General features: G+C 39.3%; 1 protein-coding gene across 1 annotated transcript in view; it reads left to right on the top strand.

Annotated features, from left to right (window-relative positions):
• lta4h (leukotriene A4 hydrolase) overlaps positions 1 to 24,762 on the top strand; it is a 74,333-nt gene that overhangs the window by 14,672 nt on the left and 34,899 nt on the right. The window contains exons 3-10 of the mRNA XM_072562397.1: positions 4,095 to 4,215; positions 6,589 to 6,657; positions 8,827 to 8,931; positions 10,577 to 10,629; positions 12,886 to 12,958; positions 15,071 to 15,211; positions 15,453 to 15,476; positions 17,825 to 17,895. Coding sequence (XP_072418498.1) covers positions 4,095 to 4,215; positions 6,589 to 6,657; positions 8,827 to 8,931; positions 10,577 to 10,629; positions 12,886 to 12,958; positions 15,071 to 15,211; positions 15,453 to 15,476; positions 17,825 to 17,895 — 657 coding nt within the window. The remainder of the gene's footprint in view (positions 1 to 4,094; positions 4,216 to 6,588; positions 6,658 to 8,826; positions 8,932 to 10,576; positions 10,630 to 12,885; positions 12,959 to 15,070; positions 15,212 to 15,452; positions 15,477 to 17,824; positions 17,896 to 24,762) is intronic.

Below are 24,762 nucleotides of genomic sequence, written 5' to 3'. Positions count from 1 at the left end.
TACCTGAAACAAGGGGGAAGAGACAAAAAGGAAAACTCTCCTCAGTTGGAAACCCAACAGCAGTAATGAACACACTGACTGTGTGGTCCAGGCAGTTCAGAGGTCAGTCCCCTCTCTAAAAGAGAGAGTCCTTTCACTACTGGTCCAGCTCTGTGAACAGCATGTCTGACACTCCAGTTTATTATCTGTCAGCCAGGACTCCCTGGTAGGGGCTGTTAATCTGGTCCAATCAGAGAACTTATGCATTCTATAAGGTCCACCTGGCTGACCTCGTAAAAATAGGCGCGCACACACACACACTCTTATTGAGATTCTTTTTGCAATTTGAATCTGTGTTATTAGTACTCTGGTACGTACTTAATCACAACCCAAGCAAAATGCTGTTGACACTGGAAATCTGAAATTAAAAACAAAATGCTGAATAGACAACTAAAACATTACCTGTTTTACCACATTTTGTATAGTACTTATTTTTACTGTGGAAAGCAGTGGCACAGTCATGCAGTACAGAAGAGGCCCTGTAGCTCATCAAATCTGTACCATTAAAAATACACCCTAATGTACACAAGTCCCACTTTTCCACACTCGGTCCATCATCTTCAATGTAAGACGTTTCAAGTATGTTTTAAAGGTTGAGTTTCCCGTTTCAATTACACTCCCAGGTAGTGCATTCGACTCTACCCCCCCATGACCAAAAGGTCTTTCCTCTAATCCCCTCTAAACTTCCTGCCTTTTTACTTTAAAATTGAATCAAGAGTGTGCTGGTGGGAAAGCACAGCAGGTCACGCAGCTCCGAGGAGCAAGAGAGTTGATGTATAAGGCATATTCCTTTCATCAGGAATGAGGCTTGTGGGCCAGGGGTTGAGAGATAAATGGGAGTGGGATGGGGTTAGGGGGGAAGGTAGCTAATAAAGTGATAGGTAGATGAAGGTGTGAGAGAAGGTGATGGACAGGTCAGGAGGGTGGTGCTGAGTTGGAGGTTTGGGACTAGGATAATGTGGGAGGGGAAATGAGGAAGCTGTTGAAATCCTCATTTATCCCTTGTGGTTGCAGGATCCCAAGGTGAAATATGAGGCATTCCTCCTCGAGGTGTCGGGTGGTAATGGTTTGGCGGTGGTGGAAGCTCAGAACCTTCATGGCCTTGACTGAGTGGGAGGGGGAGTTGAAGTGTTCAGCCACAAGGCAATGGGGTTGGTAGGTGCAGGTATCGAAGAGATTTCTCTGAAACGATCTGCAAGAAGGCGTTCTGCCTCCCTGATGTAGAGGAGACCACATCAGGTGCAACAGATGCAATAGATGACATTGGTAGAGGTACAGGTAAATTTCTGACGTATGTGGATTGTTTCAAAGAACATTTCTAGGACAGCTGCACCCACCAATCCCACTGCTTCATGGCTGAACAATTCAACTCCCTCTCCCACTCCATCAGAGATATGCAGGTCTTGGGCCGCCTGTACCGCCAAACCATTCCCACCTAACGACTGGAGAAATAACGCCTCATATTCCGCCTTGGGACTCTGCAGCCACACGGGATAAATGTGGATTTCAACAGCTCCTCGTTTCCCCTCCCCCCACATTACCCCAGTCCCAACCTCCAAATCAGCACCATCCTCCTGCCCTGTCCATCACTCTCCCTCTGATCTGTCACATCCTCCCTCATCTTCATCCACCTATTGGTTTCTCAGCCCCCAGCCCACAAGCCTCAGCCCTAATGGAGGGCTTACGCCCAAAACGTCAATTCTCCTGCTCCTCGGATGCTGCCTAACCTGCTGTGCTTTCCCATCAACACCCTCTAGTCTGATCTCCAGCATCTCCCACTTTGAAATTATGCACCCGTATTACAGAGCCCTTAACTAAGGGAAACAGCTGCTTTCTCTTCACCCTATCTATGCGCTTCAAAATCTTATACATCTCTAACAGTTCCCCTTCTAGCCTTTGCTGCTCCAAAGAAAGCAACCTAAGGTTATCACTTCATAGCTAAAGTATTCCGTTCCAGGCAACATCCTGGTGAATCTACTTTGCTCCCCAACCAATGCAATTGCTTCCTTCCTGTCAAGTGTGATGACCAGAGCTAGCTCTGGCCTAAACAAAGTTCTGTACAGCTCCAAAATGAATGCCACTGTAACATGAGTACCAATGTTTGCTATCTCCCCTCCTTTTTGAGTTCAGAAGGATGAGGAATTGAGAAATTTAAAATTATGAAAAAGAAGTTTCATGGAGTGAATATGGAGAAATAATTTCATATGAGGGAAATCCAGAAATACTGGAGCGCGCAATCTTTACATTGGAGTCAAAATGAGACTTGGAAATATTTTTATCTGCAGTAAAGGGAAGTCTGGAGTAATTTTTTTTTCTCTCTTTCACCCCCTATCCCTACATTTTCAAATAAAAAGACTGGATGCTGGACAAATTAATAGCTTTGTTGGGTAAGGAAGGAAATTAAGGGGTATGGAACACAGGGTTTCAAACCAGCCAAGATCTTATTTCTTGATGGAACAGGTCAGAGCAGGTGAATTGGCCCTCTGTGCTGTTTGCCAGTAATTTTAGCAGTTAAAGTAATTGACGAGGAAACGAAATGAAAATCCGTATAATTATTCACGTTTTTTTAAGTGTATCGTGCCAAACTTCATTCAAAGCTTTGATCAGATTCAGAGCAGTGAGTTAATTAGTGGATAAATGTTGTTGAAAACTATACTAGCAACTTTAAACCTGATCAGAACTTTGAAGATGTATCATTTTGTAGTTGATTTTATTAAAAAAAACCCTGAAATATTGGAAAAGTAAATGTGAGATGCTGTTTGTATCCGTGTGAATTTGTACTGAAAAAAACAATTGCTGGACATCACAGCAGGCCAGGTAGCAACCATGGAGAGAGAGCAATCTAACATTTCAACTCTAAGTGACTTTTCATCACAGTGCCTTGCTAGTTGTCTGGCCAATGGCTTCATCGCATGTTAAAATGATTCACAATATTGGAGTATTAATGAATAATTTAAATATGTCTTTTATAATCAGACTTGGCATTGTAGAACCAATATTAATAATTTTTGGCTCCATAACTATAACAGTAAAAGTGGCATCAGGAATATAGCAACTTGGTTGGTTATCCATATTAGTCTATGATTAGATTAGATTAGATTCCCTACAGTGTGGAAACAGGCCCTTCGGCCCAACAAGTCCACACCGACCCTCCGCAGAATAACCCACCCAGATCCATTTCCCTCTGACTAATGCACCTAACACAGTGGGCAATTTAGCATGACCAATTCACCTGGCCTGCGGGAGGAAACCCAGGCAGACACTGAGAGAATATGCAAACTTCACACAGACAGTCGCCCGAGGCTGAAATCGAACTTTGGGACCCTGGTGCTGTGAGATAGCAGTGCTAACCACTGAGCCACTGTGCCACCCTTAACAGGGGTTGCTAAAAACAGAAGGATTATCTTGCAATTCTAACATGCCTTCCGTGTTACTAGGGCACCTTCAATATGCTAGTTATGAAGCATTCAAAACTAACACATTGAAGGTACCTAAATTAATACACAGCAAAATGTGATAAATTTATCAGTTAATCTGTTGTAATTTTGACAAAAGAAGCAGGTATTTTCCATAAAGAGCTGTCTCTTCCCCAGATAGTGCCGGGGTCTTTTTATATCCATAACAAAGCAGGTTTAATGTCTCTTCTGAAGATGGCTACAATACAGCATTAAAATGTTGTGCCATGTTTACATAAATCTGGGATCATTTGACCACACTCAAAGTTTAAAACGGACAACTTCCAATTGAACTAAATTTAGACCACTTATCTAGTCCAGGGTGGATGATGTCATAGGTAGGCTCATTTTCATTTCATTTCTACTTCAGTTTCTCAGAGGAAAGACTGGATAGGAAATAGAAGTGGCATATTTAAGTTTCCCTCCGTTTAGGGCTATGAGGCAATATAAGTACTTTGGTTGCTCTCATTATTTAGATTAACTAATTTAACAGGTTGCAAAAGCAAAGATTTTCTGGTCCGCGTGCCTTGCACTACCCTCCATGGTTGATGTACGACTAGTGCTAATTGGTACTGATTTGTACCATTTCTAATTCTACAGGGGCCAGCATACAGTGGTGGAGGTTATTTATGAGACATCACCAGAAGCTTCAGCTTTGCAATGGCTCACTGCTGAGCAAACAGCTGGGAAGAAGCACCCATACCTGTTTAGCCAATGTCAGGTACAACACTTAAAATACCTAATTTTTTTAAAGTTACATTCTTGCAACGGACTTCTGTGTGTTTAACTGCAGCTTACATCTGTGTTAATAGTTAGAACAATTGAACAATTTTCCAAATTCTGTTAGTTCACCCTGTACAGCTTATAATTGGTATTGAAGAGAATTTTACTCAGAACTGGGAACAGCAATCAATCTGTAAATTAATAAAAAGCTCTAATGCATCATTGGTGCTGAGGTTGGCTTCGGCATTTTATTGGGAATAGTTGAAAACACTTCAAGATCATTAGGAGTAGGCCATTCGGCCCCTTGAGCCTGTTCTGCCATTCAATAGGATTATGACTGACTGAACGTTCTTCAAGCCCATTTTCCTTGTAACCCTTTATTTCCCCTGCTCATCACAAATCTATCTCAGCCTTAAAGACAATGCCCTCACAGGTCTCTGGCAAGGTGTTCAATGACACTCCGTTCACTGAGAGAAGAAATTCATCCTCATCTCATTCTTAAAATGGTGACTCTTTATTCTGAGTTAATTAAACAAAATTGAAGTTTGATTAAATTTGTCCCATATCTGAAAGCCTGATCATATTTAAGGTGAAAAGATGAAAATTTGTTAAAAATTCAATTTAATATCATTATGATCACCTTTGACCTTTAGATGCTCTTATTCCTGATGTTACCAAGGGCACCATTTTTTTCATACATGAAATCTAAATGTCAAATCTGATTTAAAATTAGTCTTATGGATTGGCTGAGAGTCTTTTTTGATCAGGTTTTATTTTTGGACATGCGTAAATAATTTATACAAGATTAATAATTCTGTATTAGCACCATTAAAGCAATTCTGTTGTTAAATATCTCATTCCAGATGCGTACTCTGCCTTGGGTCTGTCTTTCTAAATTGCATTGTTTTAAATTATCTGATTGTCAAATTCTTCTTAATTGTATGTATTCCACCAATATCATTTATATAGTGTTTTAAAGTAATAAACGGTAGATCCTCAGGCATCTTTCAAATCAAATTTAACATCAAGTCACAGAATATTTTAGGCAGATGTCCAAATGTTTGATCAAAGAAGTAGATTTGAAGGAAAAGAAAAGAGGTCTTTGGATTGGGGAGTGGGGTTGTGGTGGGAGACATTGCAGAGCTCAGGGTCTTGACTTCTGCTGGAATGACTTTTAAAAGGGAGTTCAAGGACCAGAAGTGGCAGTGCTGGAGTGAGTAACAGGAGAGTGTAACCATGGTTTGATGGTATTAACAGCACGGATGAGAATTTAAAAATCAAGGCATTGCTTAATTGTCACTGAACCTACAGGAGAAGGGTGATTAGAAATTGGTGAGACTTAAGTAGAGGTTAGAGTTTTGGATGAGGATGTTGCTGAGGCCTCCAGTTAGGACTGCCAGATGTGTGATGAAATAATCAACACTAGAAGTCCAGCAAGGATGAAGTGAACAGTTATGGCAATGTCAGATCATGTTATTAGGCTAAAAATATACAATCTTATAGGGAATATGAAAAGAAAAAGCTAGGGCAAACATGACACCAATGTTGCAAACCATCTCTTTCAGTCTCTGACAGAAGTTAATGGCTGAGGAATAGTTTGCAACTAAGGCAGACGTAATGCCTTCCATCTTCTTCATAGTTGGAAATTTCTGCTCATTCTTAATAGATGTTAGACAGTTTAATTTAGAGATAGTGGAGGGGATGAGAGAGGTGGAAATGAGGTAGAATCAAATACCATCGAAGTTTTCTGTGGCGAACAGTGGAAGCTGAGTTATTGAATGTAAGTAAGACTGAGTCAATCAAGATATTGGTTGACATATTGGTTGACATTTGGGTGTTATCAAAAAACCAGCAAGAAGTTGCGTTAAGGCCAAATCAAATCAGCCATGATCTTGTTCCTGTTCTGAGGAAGGGTCACTGGACTTGATGTTAATTCTGTTTCTCTCTACAGATTCTGCCGGACCTGTTAATTTTGCCCGCCATATCTGTTGTTTTTCTTTGAATGGTGGAGCTGGTTCAAGAGGGTGAATGGCATGCTCCTCCTATTTCTTTTGATCTTAATTTTCCAAATTGACCCATTATAGGGCAAAGAGTCATTACATCCATATGTCCTAATGACAATAGCATTAATATTAGAGTTATGTTGGCTCCAAGAAAGAGGCCTTCTAGTAACTGTTTGGGATCATGGCTTTGGAGCTAGAGTTAACTGAGTATTCTTAATGTAAAAGTTGTAGAGTGGAGCTGATTTTCTTTCTGCTGTTACATCATTTAACTGATAAAGTGCTTGATTATTTATAGCTATTAAAGTTAAATTTTAATGGCTGGACTGTATAAGTTTTATTGTGTTTTTTTTTTGAAACTCTATTCATAGGCTATACATTGCAGAAGCATGGTCCCTTGCCAGGACACACCTTCTGTGAAAAGCACATACTATGCCCGGGTATGTAACCTCGTAAGCTAGATAATGAATGGAAATTTATTGCTCCAGTTTGACAAAGGTTGATTATTTTATTGCCAGCGTTGCTGCATTGTTGCTGGACCAGACTGCCACAACTTTTTGCTAAGTACCTACAAATTTAGGCAGTTCCCAATTTGTGTAGAAAGAATTCATCTTCATTTCATTTCATTGGGCACTTCTAAACTTTCAGTCAGTTTGTAACAGTACTGAACTTTATGCCTTAGTTTGTATCTCCTGTTGGCCATCAACGTCATGTAATCTGATCTGTCAATGTCTCCAAGCTTGCTTTTTGTTTGCCTGACACCGAGAGTCTCTTGATTGTGATCTACTTTTGATGTTTGTTCATTTTAACTTCATTTTATCATCTACCTGTCCATGCATACTCCCAAAATATTTTCATATGGTCATGATCCAAAAGAATAAAGGTGACATTTACTGAAACTTGACTATGCTTCTCTTGGCACAGATTTTACTTCCTTTTATAGCCTTTCACATACTTTTTGAAACACAAAGTAGAACTAAACTTCACTTGTTGGATGAAAAAGTGAAATATGTCAGTAAAGAAACAGTGAGGATACTAGATAGTATCCAATGTCGTCATTTTACCTGAACTGCAGGTAATTTTAATTGTTTTAAAGACTGCTATACTGTGCAAATGACCACTTATAACCTTACAAAACCTTTTGACTTTTATTCTGTTTTCAACTTTGCAATTCAGAATATTTTTCAATGGACCGATGCTGCTCAATAGAGTCTACTCTTGATTCTGCTATAACCTAATTTATCCTTTTCCCTCTTTTAACACCGTAAAGAACTGGTCTCTGACTCCAATTTGAGGAAGCATTCTGTTTCTAGCTATTGACTTTGGAGCATTGAAATCAAACACCAGTAGACATATTAGAATAATCCTTTATGACATATCTGTGGTAATGTCCCTCCTTGTTCATCCCCCCTCTGCCTGTAACATGGGGTGTGAGCCAATCTTCCTGCTGCTGCTTTGGTCTACATTAATGTCTACGGATTAATGCCTACATTAATCCCACAGGCACAAAATTAGTTAGAGGCAGTGATAACACTGGGTGCAAGGGAAGTCTAGTGATGAACAGTCACTTTTCAAAATGTATTGGAGTCCATCATGGATTGGTTTAGCCAAATGACCTGTATCTATGAGTATGATTTCAAAATCCTCTGGAGCCCTGTATTTTTATTATGTATTAATGATTTTGATTTGGATAGAGGGCTATAACTGCAAAGTCCACAAATATTAAATATCTAGAACAGAGACAAAACTAGGACATGACAGATGAAATTTAATGCAACGTAGCTTGAGGTTTTACTTTTGGAAGGGCAAATCAGGAGTGATCATATAAACTAAATAGAATTATGTTTTTAAGAGAACACAAAATCAGAGGTCTGGTTGTTCACATAGTGAAATCTTTAAAGTTGGCAAGGCAAGTTCATAAAACTTTTGAATCATATCAGGTTTTCATAGGATGTAGAAGTTACTGGCAAGGCTAGAATTTGTTGCCCATCCCAAAGAATGGGATTGCCTTTATCGTATAGATAAAGGCATCACATATACAAACAATAAAGTTAAGCTAAACCTTTCAAAAACAAAAATAATACCAGGATGAGGGTCTTTCAGTCATGTAGAGAAAGTTTAGAGGATATTTAATGATATTCAATATTGAGGAGTTTTGATGAAGGCAAGAGGAGAAATGGTTTTCAGTGGCAGAAGCTTAGTAACCAGAGGATACAGGCAAAAGAATAGTTCACAGAACCCCACACAGGAGATGAGATTTTTATGTAGCAGGGTCTGCTCTAGAATCTACTTCCTGTTTGAAATAGATTCAATAGTAACTTCCAAAAAGAAATTACTTATATCCCTGAAAAATAAAAGAAAATCCTGCAGGGAGGTGGATAGGGAAAGGGACTAATTGAAAAGTTCCTTTAAAAAGCTCCACAGCATGAATGGCCTCCTGTGTTGTACAATTCCATGATTTTATTTGGAGGGAAACTGTTAGTCAACTTTGAAGCAAAAACATTTTGAACAATTGTATTATTATCTGTAGTGTTGCTGTGTTTTTATTCTTTTACCACATTACTGAGAATAAATGGTCAGTTGTTTGTTTTTTTTTCCCTTGTATTTAGGTATCTGTACCAAAAGAACTTGTTGCTCTTATGAGTGCTAACCGTGATGGGGAATTGGCTGATAACAAAGATGACAGCAGAAAGATTTACTGTTTTCAGCAAATGGTAGGCATGGGATGGGTCTTAAATTAGATCAGAAAGTATTATAGTCTGTATTGATACTTTTTTTTCCAAAAACATCTTTCACTAATGTTTGCATCTCATACAAAAATTATGAATTTAATATTCATGGTTTTAGTTGTTATTTTTAATTGCAACCCCATATCTTTGATTCTTTCTTTGTGCATGGATCATCTGGATTTGAAGATGCTGACAGACATTAATAAATAACATCTTTTAACTTGGAAAAAGGTTGTTGTGGGTCATTTTTAAATTTGAGTTTGGGGGAAAACATCAGAGTCGAAGTTAAAATGAAATAAAATGCCTCTGTTTATGGACAGAAGAGGAGAAAGATAAAGGAATTCAGTTTACCTTTCTGCACTGTCTGTAGCACCTGGAAGTTCATTGAATAGAACCTCATGACAAGCTGATCGATAAATGGTTAAGATATTTTGTTTTAATAGTTCAGTTTGGTTGGAACTTGGACCCAAGCTTTTCCATCTGCAATGCTTTACATGGCCTCTATTTCCAGTGTGTGACAGTGCGATGCTGGGTGTTGTGACAAATGCCAACAGTAATGTCTTTTGAAGGGGATGTTTAGGATCAGAAACCTTGTTCTATTGTTAATCTTCTATTTAATTCAGTTGGTAAATATAATGGAATTTTGATGAAGTAGAGAGCAAAAAGTCTAATTCATCATTTGAGTTTTTTATTCTCATGGTGAAGGGAGTACTATAGTGGCAAGAATGGAATTTTAACTAGCTTTTGTTGCTTTGCTATCTTGCAGTATGACACCAAGCTGTGTCATGTTTATGTAAGAAAATGGTCAGTGTAAAAATTTATAATTTTTGTAATCTTCCTACCTGACTGAGCTAAGTAAACATCTTGAAGTGCTGGGAAAAATAGAAATTGAAAATCCATCTAAATTTCTGTTAAGATTTTAATATCTAATGGAATTGAACATTTTCTTTTAAATTTATATTGAGGATATATAGTGAGAGCTATAAAATCTGTGGTAAAGCTCATCCAGTGCACTCAATTATTGTGCTTAGTATGTTGGTGGGGCTACAAGGTGGAATGATCAGCTGTCTCTTTAAGGTGTAAACACGGGGTGTCATGTTTAGGATCTGGACTAATTTCTGGGCCCTGCTTCACAATAATCCAGGACAGGAAGACTGGATAAAATCATTGAATGGAGACTTTCATGAAAGACAATATAAAGGATCTTATTTCAACTATGATAAATGTTAGGAATAAGTCATCAAACAACGACAGACGCAAAAGGTCTGGGATTATTCAAACTATAATTGCATACTGCACTGCAAACAAATGATTCCTACTCCTAATTGACTTCTCTTTTATATCAGTGAACGACTTAGTACAAAATACTGTTTTGATTGTCAACACAGTTAGATGATTTGCCCTTAACCAATTATTGTCAAAACTTTGAAGTCGAAAACACAGTGAAGCATTCTCCCAGTAATCAAGCCCCAAATTTGCAGCTTATTTGAGGCAAAACAAAATTGTAAAGTGATGATTTATATATAAACATTTATATCTTATTTTCCAATCATCACTATTCGTTACAGTTAGTCTTGCAACAGATATAAAATATTATTTTCTCAACACTGAACTATATTTTTCTCTCGAGGTTCCAATGCCAAGCTACTTAATTGCACTAGTTGTTGGATCTTTGGAGAGCAGGTATGTTTTAAAATTATTGCAGTACTTGAAGGCAGAGACTTAAATTCCAAATCCAATATTTCCTGAAAGCATGGTAACATTAGGAAGCGTAAAACATTTAATCCAGTCAGTCATGAAGTACAATGTTATCTTTTTGCCATCTCTGTCTAATTATATGGTCATTTAACTTCCAAGAATTAGTGTAAGATCACATTTGTCTTATCTGCTGTTCCTGGTGATTTCTTGTATTTGTTTTCTGTGAAGTTTAGCACAGGCATACACTTTCTAAAGTCACTCCAAGAATGTTTTTCTGCAACCATATTTTCTTTTGCAATGGACAATTGCAGTTTCATATCAGCTTTAGGAAGGGAAAAATCTTTCTCCATTTCCGTGCTTGACTTTGGACCTTGGCTATATTAGCTGAGCTGGAGAATCTTTTAATTTCATAAATTATTTATATTTATCTATTCATCTATTGCCTTGGAACAATGGCCATTCCACGTGATGATCATTTGGAACGCTGACCTATCTTTGCGATATATCCAGTGGTATAATCCAGTTCAGAGATGCTAAAGGAAATTGGTCCCATCATTCTCAACAGTGAAAATATGTGCAAACCATTGTTTTCTGCTGTCCAAAGAGTGAACCTGATTTCTACTGGTGCGTATTGTGGGAATATTCCTTTGTGCGGGTGACAGAAATTTTCTAATATTCGAAATGTAAAGTACTAGATATGACAGTTGTGATCAGTTGGAGGTCGCTCAGCTTCCATTTGTTTCTTCACCTAGCTCCCTTTATTATACCTAATTGGTTCTTAAGTGATTCTGGACTTTTTGCCTTTCAATGCATTCTCCAGAGTGCAGAAGAATATCCTGAAAGTAGTTTAGGTGTTTAAAGTTTACAGTGTTGGCTTTGTACCAATTGTCTGAGAGGGCAGTTTAGAAAAAGTGGATCGGTCACTGATGTCTTCCTGGTACAAAGGGGTTGGAAAAGTCCTTTGAATTTGGTAATGTTACTAGTTCAAGATAATTGGTGTTGTATGTTCATTATATATAGATCTTCAACAATCTGTTTTGTCTCTCGGTACAAGATCAAATTGTGCCGTTGAGTTATGCATCATTTTCATTTGAGGTGAGTGTTTCTGTATTGGAATGCTAACAGAATGTTTGCTTTTGATCACTTATTTTCCAAGAATATAATCTAGTAGATGCTGACTTAATGGCTTATCATGGGTGTGGAGGCAGAAAATACCAAAACATATAACATTTGAGAGCTACAGAAAGGTTCATTTAATTGTAGATTAAATCATCTTGGCTGGGATTGCAATGAGAGAACTACAATTGGCCAAGCATTCCAGAAGCAATGAAGGGGTAAATGTGGGTTACTATTCATGATTAGGAAGCACTGATGTCATCCTGCTGTTTCCTGCTCATGTTTACCACTTGTTCTCAGACATAATGCATATAATGTATTTGGTTCAGTGGTGGATCTCCAGTTAAATTTGACAGTTTAAGCTACTGAAACTTCAATGTGTACTGTTGACTGACATTTTATTGCAGTGGACTACAGCCTGGTGGTGGGGTGGGGATGTCCTGCAGTTGAGATGCTAAGCTCTCCCTCTAGTTTAAAAAAAAATCCAATTTAAATTTGAGTACAATAGTTGGCAGATCATGTTACAGTTGTATATGACTTTGATTCAACCACATTTAAATACTGTATACAGTTCTGGTTGTCAGTGAAGATGGGACAGGTGGCAAGATACCGTCATTTAAGATGTATCTAGACAGATACGTGAATGGAAAGGAGCAGAGGGATACAGATCCTCAGAAAATAGATAACCGGTTTAGATAGAAGTTTTGGATAGGCGCAGCAATGGTGGGCCGAAGGGCCTGCTCATGTGCTGTAATTTTCTTTGCTCAAAGAAGAGAGTGGAACCCTACATGTACCTTTTTTGGCCAATATTTCTGTCGTCCCAAAGAAGCAGTAATTTGGTTTGTTCTTTCAGTCCCATTTTAGTGAGGTACCAGAGACTGTAGAGACCTTGTACAGCAGTTCCCCCATTGTGAGTTATTCTGTTCGATAATAGACGCCTGAAGAAAAATATAGGAGAAGGCATTAACAAAAGAAATTGAATGCTACAATATTAATGCCCTTTGGAGGATCTGGAAGATGTTTTATGCTATTTAAATTCAGGCATTACCAATTCACACCGTGAAAGAGAAGATTAAAAGAACTTAATCCTTTAATGCTGCCTGATAAGGTGAATTTGCTTTTCAGAGTAATTGGCCCAAGATCTAGAGTCTGGTCAGAGAAAGAGATGGTGGATGCTGCTGCCTATGAATTTGAAGAGGTTTGTTTCACATGCTTTTCACTAGTATATCACTAGTCTGTACCAGGAATGCAGTTGAATTCCTACAGCCTATTTCTGCAACCTTTGAATGGTCAACTGCGCTATCCTGCCTCAACACATCTCCTTTTGCTGTCTAGCTCATTGGAATTCTCCTTATTCACCTTTATCTGCTTGACTGACTTGATCCTAATTTGCCTGCAGGCTCTCCATTGCATCACCTAAAGGCACAGATTTAGCTTCCCAACCCTTCCATTATTGTTTGATGTAAGTTGGTTCGCTAAAAAATATTGTTAGATAATCTACATGTCTTTCAGCTGAACATTAGAAGGCTTGAACTGTGAGCAGGAATGACATGAGAAGGAGCACTAAATGAGGCTTTATGGATTGTGTGGAGCAAAATAGGAACAACTAAACTGCTGAGAAGGTGATAGAGAGGCAGATATGTCAAAAAGCTGCTGAGAAATGTAAAACTAAGAGTTGTTGGGGGTTTCAACAATTAATATTAACTGAGATAAATTCAGCATAAAAGACAGAAGGCACAGAATTCTTTAATGCTAAGAGGAGATCTCTTTTAGCTAATATGTAACTAACTCAACAGAAGAAGAGGCAGTTCTGGATTTTGTTTTGGGGATTGAATCTGGATAGTGGGTGAATATTTTAATAATGTCAAAAGTTCTGTTAGATTTAGAGTCATTTGTAAAAGATAAAGATAGACCAAGGGTGCATGTTTTAAATTGGGGAAATGCTAATTTTACAAAGCTGAGTTCTGGTCACTGTTACCTGAAGGATGGGTTGCAGCAGAGAGGGTTGGGGGAGATTAGTAAGGATGTTGACAAAAAATGTAGAACTTTAGCCGTGAGTAAAGATTTGCAAGGGTGGGAGATAGCACAGAATCAATAAACAGGGGTCTTGATTGATAGTAATTTGTCAAAGAATTAGAGGAGCTGAGAATTTCTTTTCAACAAGAGGAAGTTGGGGATCTGGGACACTGCCTGAAAGCATGATTGAGGCTTAAACTCCAATTGCTTTTTATGTAATATGATGTGGAGATGCTGATGTTGGACTCGGGTGGACAAGGCCAGAAGTCACATGACACGTGAGGAAGGATCAGTGCTCAAAGCTTGATTTCAAAAGTCCTGTTGGACTATAATCCAGTCGTGTGACTTCTGACCTTTTACAACACATAGTTGAGTGTGTAAACTATAGGTTGCAAGGTCCAACAGCCAGAAGGTGGGACTAAGCTTCATCAATAATTTTACTCCTTCCCAACCATTGTTTCAAAATGAATCAGATTCTTGGCAATCTGTTAGATGCCAAGCTTGCCTATGACCCTGCACACTTAAAATTACAAATTCTCAATGTTCTGTTAACATAGTCTGTCTCCACTCTTTCCTCACCTGCCCAAATATTTCATCTGCACCTTTGTTACCTCTAGACTCAATAATGCCAATATTCTCCTGGCTGAAATTTATCTTCTACCCTTCATAACTTCAGCTAGTTTAAATCTTTGCTGCTTCACTTGCCTGCAAAAGTTCTGCTTTCCTGTCATTCCTCGCATCATTTGATTCTCAGTCCCATCGGTATCCTAAATTTAAAGCTCTTTCTCCTATTTAAATATGCCTCGCCTTTTCTTATTTCTAACCACGACTTCTAACTGCTCCCCAAACTCTCCTCTTTTGTACATCTTCCCACCTTGAATGCCATGCTTTTAGCCTCAAGTCTGCAACTCTGAAATTCCCTTTCTAAAACACCAGTGTTACTCCACCTCCGTTCCTTGAGATCCTACTTCAAATTCTCCTCTTTGATAAGCTTTTGACTAGGCTTTTAGGCCTGGCATTTTCACTATAGAGGAGCAAAGAAACTTAGAGGGACAATTCATAAATAACCTAGTGTTAATTTTAAATCCACGTTGGTGGAAATGTGTCTAATGTTAAACTGGCAGCAGTTGGGACATGGGGAAGAGAGGAAACAGGAACCTGTTACCAGTTTAAATACAAAGCATGCTGGCTCTTGATCATATGTTGCTTCTCCTGATATTTGTAATTGATCAAATGAAATGCCTTCTTGAGACATTACCATATGTATACACTAATGCATTATATCTGATGACAGACTGAAACAATGCTCAAGAAAGCTGAAGAGCTGATGGGCCCATATGTATGGGGACAATATGATCTCCTTGTTCTTCCTCCATCATTTCCCTATGGTGGGATGGAGAACCCTTGCCTCACTTTTGTAACACCAACTTTGCTGGTAAGAAATGAAATGTACTTTAGTTTTCTAGCAGCTGTTTCAAAATACATACTGTTCAAATTAATGAATAAATTGAATCTCTTATTTAATTATAAACGGTTATTTATTGCTCTCTGTGAAACATGAATTTTATTGCATATTTATTTGGCAATTATCATAGTGATAACATAATGGGTTTTCAATTCTAGTTCACCTGACTAAAGCTTGCACAATGTGTAATATAATTTTTATCTTGTTCTAGGCTGGTGATAGAAGTCTTTCTAATGTAAGTACAATATTCTGTTATTTATTAATGTAAAGCTTATTGAATAGTTCTGTTCCTAACTTGCTGACAGAATGGAGAGCTATCTTTTATATGTGGATAAGCTGTGCAAAGAAGGTTTACTAGACAGATTCTTAGGGTAAACAGATTTACCTATAGAGAGGTCTGAGGAGAATGGATAAGTATATTCTGGAGCTCAGAAGGATAAGAGCTAATCTCTCGGGAATGTTTGAAATTTTTAGAGGGCTTGACAATACAATTACTGAGGCCCAATTTTACCTGGCTGTGGAGTCGAGAACTGAAGTTTATTACCTCAGGATAAGAGGCCAACCATTCATTACAGTAAGTCCCCACTTAACGATGACTCATACATAGTTTCACTTTCACAATATTAATAATCTAATGTAAGTATAACTTGATAAAGCTGTCAGTTTCAGTTTTAAATTGTTTGGCAGATTACATAACCTGTGGCCTTCCTGCTCAGACCTTTTCCCCCAGTCCCTCTTTCACTCACCCACCCACCCCTGTTGGCCTTGTTTCTCAGTTTGCCTATCCTCCGGACCTCTTGACTCCTGGTCTTGCCTCCCTTCTGACTTTTTGTTTCCTGGCTTCATCTCCTCTGGCCTTGTCACCCCCTGGCTTGGTTCCCATTCCCGAATCGCCCCCAACCATCATGGGGTCTTTTCTCTCTCTCTCTCTCTCTCTCTCTCTCTCTCTCTCTCTCTCTCTCTCTCTCTCTCTCTCTCTCTCTCTCTCATCCTCACTCACCACCTCAGCTTTCCTTTGGTTTCGCCCTCACTTCCCACTGTTGCTCTGCCCCAGCCTCACCACCTGTGCCTTTATTTATACCTGAAGGGCCATGTCTGTTCCTCTTGTTGTTCCTGACTCCCCTCCTAAACTCGCAGAGAGGTGTGCGCTCCATCTAGTGGCAGAAATCAGTCAGTTCAGAGCATCCAACTGTTACCTGCTCTGACCAACCTCTGCCATGAGAGAACTTAATCAGTCTAACATTTCTGAACAGGAACGGTGACTCAAGTCTTTTAAAATATTGTTAATATTAATGTTGCATTTTCTATTGCAAGTTATTTCAGCTGGGAATGCAGGGTTTCGCAGGTGCAGTACTATACTTCAATTTCTGCAGTGTTTTGTTTTGCTGGGTGAGAAATGTCCAAAGGAACCTAACTCAAACTTGACATTGATTCCTATGGGAAACCACAATTAAATAGTAATTTCACTATTTAAAGTTTCAATTATCACGAAAACAACTATGCCATTAAGTGAGGACTTGCTGTGCTGAAAGGAAAGATTTCCTGTATTAGATTGTAAATCTATAGAATTCCGTTCTCCAGCGGGCGACAGATGATCAGATATCAGTCTATTCAAGATTGAGAAATTTTGGGCTACTGAGTGAATAAAGGCATTATAGGAATAAGTGGGAGAGTGGAGTTGACGTCAAATTTAGCAAAGATCCTATTGAGCAGGCTTGAAAGGACATATGGTCAACTTCTGTCCTTAACTCCTTATGTCCTAGTTGCCATGTTTATGTGAATTAAGAGCTGGAACAGGCCATTTGACCTCTCTAGACCCCTCCATCTCTCAGTAAGATAAGGTGTGATATGACTGAGGCCTCAATCCCATATTTTCCTGATAGCCCTTGATCCTTTTTTGTCGAGAATCTATCTACCTCTCCCTTAAAAGTATTCAGTGGCTCTGTGTCCACCAATCTCTAGGGAATAATGTTCCAAAGACACTTGATACCCTGACAGAATAAAAAGCTCATCCTTGTTTTTAATGAGGACCTCTTATTTTTAAACTGTCCCTTAGAGGAAACATCCCTTCAACTACCTTGTTAAATCTCCTCAGGATCTTGTATATTTCAATAAGATCACCTCTCATTCTTCTGACTGGATACAGGGTCCAGCCTGCCCAATCTTTTCTCATATAAGATAAGCTCCTCATCCTAGTATCAGTCAAGTGAACCTTTTTGAACTGCTTCAAATACATTTACACAAATGAGACAAAAACCACAAAAATGTGGCCTCACCATTGCTCTGTACAACTGGAGCAAAATGTTCTTTATTGCTTGTCATTTTGAGCTTTAGTCATATTGGAATTGATTTTAGGCTTTAGTGATGTTTGTCCTTTATTTTGAGAAAGGAAGGATGGGGAGGAAGTAAAATGAAGGCAGCAGTTCTTATACAGCTGCCATTCATTACTGGCTGTTGGAAGTGCCATGAATGAAGACCCTCTCCAGTTCTGCTAGTACAGCTGTTTTCATTCTAATACACAAACATTAGTGATTGAATGTCAGAGGTTTAAGTGACTGAACAGGAAAACATTTATATTTTTAGGTAATTGCACATGAGATTTCCCACAGTTGGACAGGAAACCTGGTCACCAACAAAACCTGGGAGGATTTCTGGTATGTACTGGCATAATGTCTGGAATTCCAGTAACTACTATTTTCTCGTTTGATCTTTATTCTTAATCACAAAAGTTAAATATTTGTAGAAATTAGACAGTTTCTTTATTTTCAGCAACATGAAAAGTGATTTACTAAATCACCATTTGTGATGGATTGCTTGCCATTGAAATTAAAGAGATAAAATTTAGGCAATTTTCACTTGAGGCCAGGCGCTGCCACCTTGCCTCCTTGACTGACACTGGGTGCATTTGTACCAATGGCTTCGATTTAGAACTAAATGCAAATTGGTCATGCATGTAAATACCACCAAACTAGCAAGGGGGAATGAAGTTTAGAAAATACAAAAACGCTACATTTATCGAGTTTTGAGAAGACTTGTAGCTCAGGTTGAGGTTCTGGATTTTGCCTGAGGCCCCACTGAAGATATTACCTAGTAGGGTGATGAAATGTCTGGAAATGAACCTCCAGCTCAGCAAGCAAACCTACATCCATGCTACATTTAGGTGAAAAGGAAGCTTGTAGATACATTTTAATGCTGACAAATGTAAAGTACAGCAAGGAAAGAGAAGTTAGTATTTTTATTATTAATGTTGTTGGAATAAGTAAGACTGAACGTGTTATCATTTTCCAAATCTGTATCTCACTTTCCTGTAACACCATGCTTGATTCCTCCCAATCACATTTCCATCTTGCCATAGTACTGAAACAGATCTTAGTAAAATCCCAAATGGCATTTCATTGAATTATTCATCCTAAAGACTCTTAACTTGCCTTCATTGTTTCATGCTGTTGGTCACACCATTCTCCTGTAGACCCTTCTCTTCTGTTTCCCAGCAGGGTGGACTGATTTTGTTCTTGCTCATTGAGTGGTAGCCAGAGCATTAACTACAATAGTCTCTTACTTGTTTACTGTTATCTCTGGAGACCCCTGAGGCTTTAACTTGGTGTTCCTATTCTGGATCTGCATACTGACATGTGATGACATCAGCCAAAAATAAAACATCAGGTTCCATATTCCCAATGCTGTAGGTTGCCAACAACTTCTGTTGACTGTCAGATTTCCTACACGTTTTATCCGAAATCCAGTACTGGATGAGCAGAAATCTTGGAAATATCAAGTCCATTATCTTTGGTCCCTGATACCTATTCTGATCCTCTAGCCACCAACTTATATCCCTCTTCCCTGTCAATTGTCTGAGGGTGAATCAGATTACTTCAACTTTGCTTCACATTTAAACTGAAGATGACTTCTAATTGAATATCCTGCTCCAGAATCCAGCTTATCATCTTACACCTCTGTAATATTCCTTGACTTTGTTTCACTTTAGCTCATTAGCTTCTGAAACCCTTATTCATGCATTTGTTATTTCTGTGACTATTTAAATCCTGTTTGGTCTCTTACATTCTACCTTGTGTAAAATTGGTTGCCAGTCTGGCAATGTCTCTATTGTAAATCATTAAAACATCCTTTTTTTTCCCCCAAAGAATTCTGATGTTTCATTCATAATGTGACTTCTATATGGCTGATCTCCATTCTCTTCCAGTGTTAAGTTCCTGCACATCACAAACTTGAATCCCACCATCACTGACACTATGCCTTTACTACCTTGCCCCTAAGCTCTGGAATACATTCACTATGCCCCCTAACCATCTTTCTTGTTTAAGATGCTCTTTAAATACTCCCTCTTTGATCTAATATTTTTATGTGGCTCGATCTCACATTTTGTTTGAGATCTATCTTGTGAAGCATCCTGGAATCTTTTAGTATGTTAAAGGCACAATGTATACAAGTTACTTCAGAAGCTAGTCAGACACTGGAAGCTTTGTCGATTCTGTGCTTACCATGCTGATCCAATGAAAAGCAGCAATCAACAAAACCAACTGAATCTAGAGCCAAAACAATCGACTGTAAACCAAAAGAAATTGGAGCTTTGTTGATTGCTTTGCTTTGGTAGAGCATGAGTGTACAGTTTATTCCAATCTCTGGTCTCATTAGCCTTCCTCCTGAGCTATTCTTACTCAATTTATAAACCCCTTCACTCTGCTCCTCTACTTTAGTACTTCATATCAGCTTTAATGTCTTCCAATTTTCAGTCAACCTGCAGATTTTATCCAGTATTCTAGGTTGCCTGCTTAGATTGCACTACCTCTTTTAATTAAGTGTAAATTTGGTTTGAATTTGAGTCCTGACATTAATGTTATCATGAAAGCAGCAACGCTCCAAATTTTGAACAATATTACCAAACTTGGAAATTGCTGGAGAAACTCAGCAGGTCTGGCAGCATCTGTGGAGACAAAGCAGAGCTAACGTTTCAAGTCCACTGACCCTTCATTAGAACTGCTCTGAAGAAAGGTCAGTGGACTTGAAACGTTAACTCTGCTTTGTCTCACAGATGCTGCCAGACCTGCTGAGTTTCTCCAGCAATTTCTGAATTGTTCCGGTTTCCAGCATCTGAAGTGTTTTGTAGAGTCATCAAATCATACAACATGAAAACAGAACCTTCAGCCCCAACTTGTCCTTGCTGACTGGTTTTTCTAAACTGAACTAATCTGCGTTTGGCCCGTATCCCTCTAAACCTTTCCTATACATGTATCTGACCAAATGTCTTTTAAATGTTGTAATCGTGCCTGCCTCTACCATTTACTCTGATAGCTTGTTCCATATCTGCAACACCCACGACGTGAAAAAGTTTCTCCTTAGGTCCCTTTTAAATCTTGCCCCTCTCTCCTTAAACCTATACTGTCTAGTTTTGGACTCCCCTACTATAGGAAAAAGACCTTGGCTATTTAGCCTATCCATGCCCCTTATGATTTTATAAGATCACCCGTCTGCCTCCTAAGCTCTAGTCCCAGCCTATCCAGCCTCTCCTTATAACTCTAATCCTCCAGTTTCTGTAACGTCTTTGTAAATCTGTTTTTCACCCTTGCCAGTTTCATAACATCCTTGCTGTAGCAGGGCAACCAGAATTGTGCACACTACTTCAAATGTGGGTTACCAATATCTTGTGCAGCTGCAACATGAGCCAACTTCTGTACTCAGTGCTCTGACTGATGAAGGCAAGCATGCCAAATGCTGCCTTCACCACCCTGTCTGTGACACCATTTTCAAGGAACTGTGTACCTGCACCCCTCTGTTTGACAACTTTCCCAGGACTCTACCATTAACTGTGTAAGTTCTGCCCTGGTTTGTCTTGTCAAAATGCAACACTTTGCACTTAGCTGCATCAAACTCCCATTTGCCACAACTGGCCCCACCTGGCCCAGTTGACAAAGACCCCATTGTACTGTTCGATAGCTGCCTTCACTGTCCACAACACCACCAATTTTGCTCCTACCTGCCTTGCCCTTGACACTAACAAGAAATGCTGGCCCTGAACACTCCTCTCCCTTTTGAAAGCTTTGCACTTGCTAAATGTCTCTTTTCCTGTGAATTACTAACCATGCCTCCTATATTCTCAACCAAATTATTTATATTAATGATAAACAGCAGTGAGCCCAGCATCGATCCTTGCAGCACACTACTGGTCACAGACGTCTCATCTGAAAAATAACCCTCTACCACCATCCTCTGTCTCCTACTATCAAGCCAATTTTGAATCTAATTGGCAAGCTGTCCCTGGATCCTATGTGATCTAACCTTTCTCGCCAGTCTCTCATCAGTCAGAACACTGAGTACAGAAGTTGGTTCATGTTGCAGCTGCACAAGACATTGGTAGGCCACATTTGAAGTACTGTGCACAATCCTGGTTGCCCTGCAACAGCAAGGATGTTATTAAACTGGAAAGGATGCAAAACAGATTGATAAGGATGTTGTTAAAAGCTTTGCTAAAGTCATGTTGATAACATCTACCACTCTGCCTTCATCTACCTTCCTGGTCACATCTTCAAGCAACTCAATCATGTTTGTGAGACATTATTTCCCCCACACAGATATGTTGACCATTCCTAATCAATCCATGCCTTTCTAAGTGCGGGTAGATCCTGTGTCTCAGGCTCTGCTCCAACACCTTACCCACCACTGACCCTGGGTTCATTGGTCTGTAGTTCCCTGGCTTTTCCTTGCAGCCCTTCTTAAATTATGGCACATCATTAGCCACCCTCCAGTCTTCTGGGTGTCGCTGGTACAAATTCTTGCCTAGCTTCTCATAATGTCGTGGGATATACTTGGATCAGGCCCCAGAGATTTAGCTACCTTTATGCTTTTAAGACCTCCAGCACAACCTCTTCTGTAATGTGGAATCTTTTCAAGGCATCACTATTTGTTTCCCTGAGTTCCCTAGCTTGTATATCTTCCTCCATGGTAAATACTGATGCAAGAAATGCTTCTTAGGATCTCACCCACCTCTTGTGGTTCCACGCATAGTCTGTTTGATCTTTAAGTTTGATCTTTAACTGTTTGCCCTTAGTATATTTGTAGCATCTCTTTGGATTGTCGTTTGTGTACTCTTGCATCTTCTATACTCCTCAAGGGATTCGCTTGATCCCAGCTGTCTATACCTGACATATGCCTCCTTTTTAATGATTAGAGCCTCAATATCTCTAGTCATCCAGTATTACCTGCTCCTACCTGCCTTGCACTTGACACTAACAAGAAATGCTGGCCCTGAACACTCATCTCCCTTTTGAAAGCTTTGCACTTGCTTAAATATCTCTTTACCTGTGAATGGCTTCCTTCAATCAAATTTTGAAAGTTCTTGCCTCGTACCATTAAAATTGACCTTAAATTTAGCACTTTAACTTGTGGACCAGATCTATCATTTTCCATAACTATTCTAAAACTAATAGAATTATAGTCACTGGTCCCAAAGTGCTGCCCAGTAAACACCTCAGTCACTTGCCCTGCCTTACTTGCCAAGAATCATCAAGTTTTGCCCCTTCTCTATTAGGGCCTTCTAAATATTGGTTTAAAAAGTTTTCTTGAACACATTTCATAAATTCCTCCCCATCCAAGCTCCTAATACTGTTAGAGGATTTCACCTTCCCAATTACATATTGAAGGGAAGGCACTAAATTGGGGGTGGGCAAATTACATCAGTATTAGGTATCAGTTATGGAGTGTTAATTGAGAGGGATATTATTATTGGGCAAGTCCACATGTGACATATGGGAGTTGTTTAAAGACCTCCTGATCAGAGTTCAGGACTAGAATGTTCCAGTAAGGTGGAAGGACAAGGATGGCAATGTAAGACACCCTTGGGATAACTAGGGAGATTGTGAATTTAGTCAAAAGGACAAAAGCATATGCAACTCCACTTTCAAGGAACTATGAACTTGCACTCCAAGGTCTTTGTTCAGCAACACTCCCCAGGGCCTTACCATGAAGTGGATAAATCCTGCCCTCGTTTGCCTTTCCAAAATGCAGCGCCTCACATTTATCTAAGCTAAACACAGACTGCCACTCCTGGCCCATTGACCCATCTGATCAAGATCCTGTTGTAACCATTCGCTGTTGGCGTAAATAACGCCAGAAACAAACACATCGATCTAGATGCCATCTATCAACCCCTCAGAAAATGAACAGGAAATGACATCACCACAAACCCCAGGAACCCCATCCAGGACAAACATATAAATAGAAAGCAGGAGACAACAGCTTCGCTTCACTTGGAGGTCGCCATTGATGATGTTACCTAGCCAGGTAATGAAACGTCTGGATATCAAACCTACACCCTAAACCTCGATCGGAGCTACAAACCTTGTGAGAGCTAATGTTACTCTTTTCTTCAAGAAGGGAAAAAGGGATAATCCAGGGAACTATAGACCAGTTAGATACTTGGTGGTTTGGAAGTTATTTGAGAGAATTCTTAAGGATAGGATTTACGCGCATTTGGGAAAAAAGCCTAATTAGGGACAGTCAGCGTGGCTTTGTGTGGGGCAGGTTCTGTCTTATTGAATTTTTGAGGATTTGACAAAGGTGATTGAGGGTAGAGCAGTGGATGTTGCCTACATGGATATTAGTAAGCCTTTCAACAAGGTCCCTCATTGTGGGCTCGTCCAGAAGATTAAAGTGCATGGGATCTGCATTGACTTGGCCACTTGGATTCAGAATTGGCTTGCCCATAGAAGGCAGATGGGGGGGTTGGTGGAAGGGTGTTTTTCTGGCTGTCCCAGAAAAATACAAGGAAGGAAAGTTTGCATTCTATGAATAATGGTCTAAATTCTTCAATCATGTTGTAGCCAGTTTGTTTTTTCGTAATCCGTAGTGTCCTGCAGGGATCTGTATTGGGACTTCTGCTATTTGATGTATATAAATGACTTGGATGAAAATATAAATGGGTGAGCTAGTAAGTTTGCAGATGATACAAAGATGGTAAAGTTGTGGATAATTTAGACAGTTGTTAAAGGATACAGCAGGATATAGATCAGTTGCAGAAATGGGCACAGATTGCACAGAATATGGGACAATACAGCAAAGGAATGGGCCCTGTGACCCACAGTGTTGTGCTAAACATGACACCAAATGAAACTAATTTCTTCTGCCTGCACCTGGTCTATATCCATCCATCCCTTGCATGCAGATGGAATTAATCCAGATAACTGTGAGATGCTGCACTTTGAGTGATCAAATGTTAAGGAAAAGGATACAGTTAATGGCAGGGCCCTAAACAGCATTAATGTACAGAGGGACCTTGGGGTTCAAGTCCCTAGCTCTGTGAAAGTGACCACACAAGTAGATGAGGTAGTAAAAATGGCATATGGCATGCTTGCCTTTATTGGTCAGGGAATTGAGTATAAGAGTCAGGATGTCATGTTTTGGCTTTATAAGACTTTGATTAGGCCACACTTCGAATATTGCATTCAATTTGGGTCGTCGCATTACAGGAAGGATGTGGAGACTTTGGATTGCGTGCAAAAGACGTTTAC

Source organism: Chiloscyllium punctatum, chromosome 44, assembly GCF_047496795.1.
Source record: "Chiloscyllium punctatum isolate Juve2018m chromosome 44, sChiPun1.3, whole genome shotgun sequence".
NCBI lineage: Eukaryota > Metazoa > Chordata > Chondrichthyes > Orectolobiformes > Hemiscylliidae > Chiloscyllium > Chiloscyllium punctatum.
Note: the sequence above shows the minus strand (reverse complement) of the source record. Positions and strands in the feature narration are given on the sequence as shown.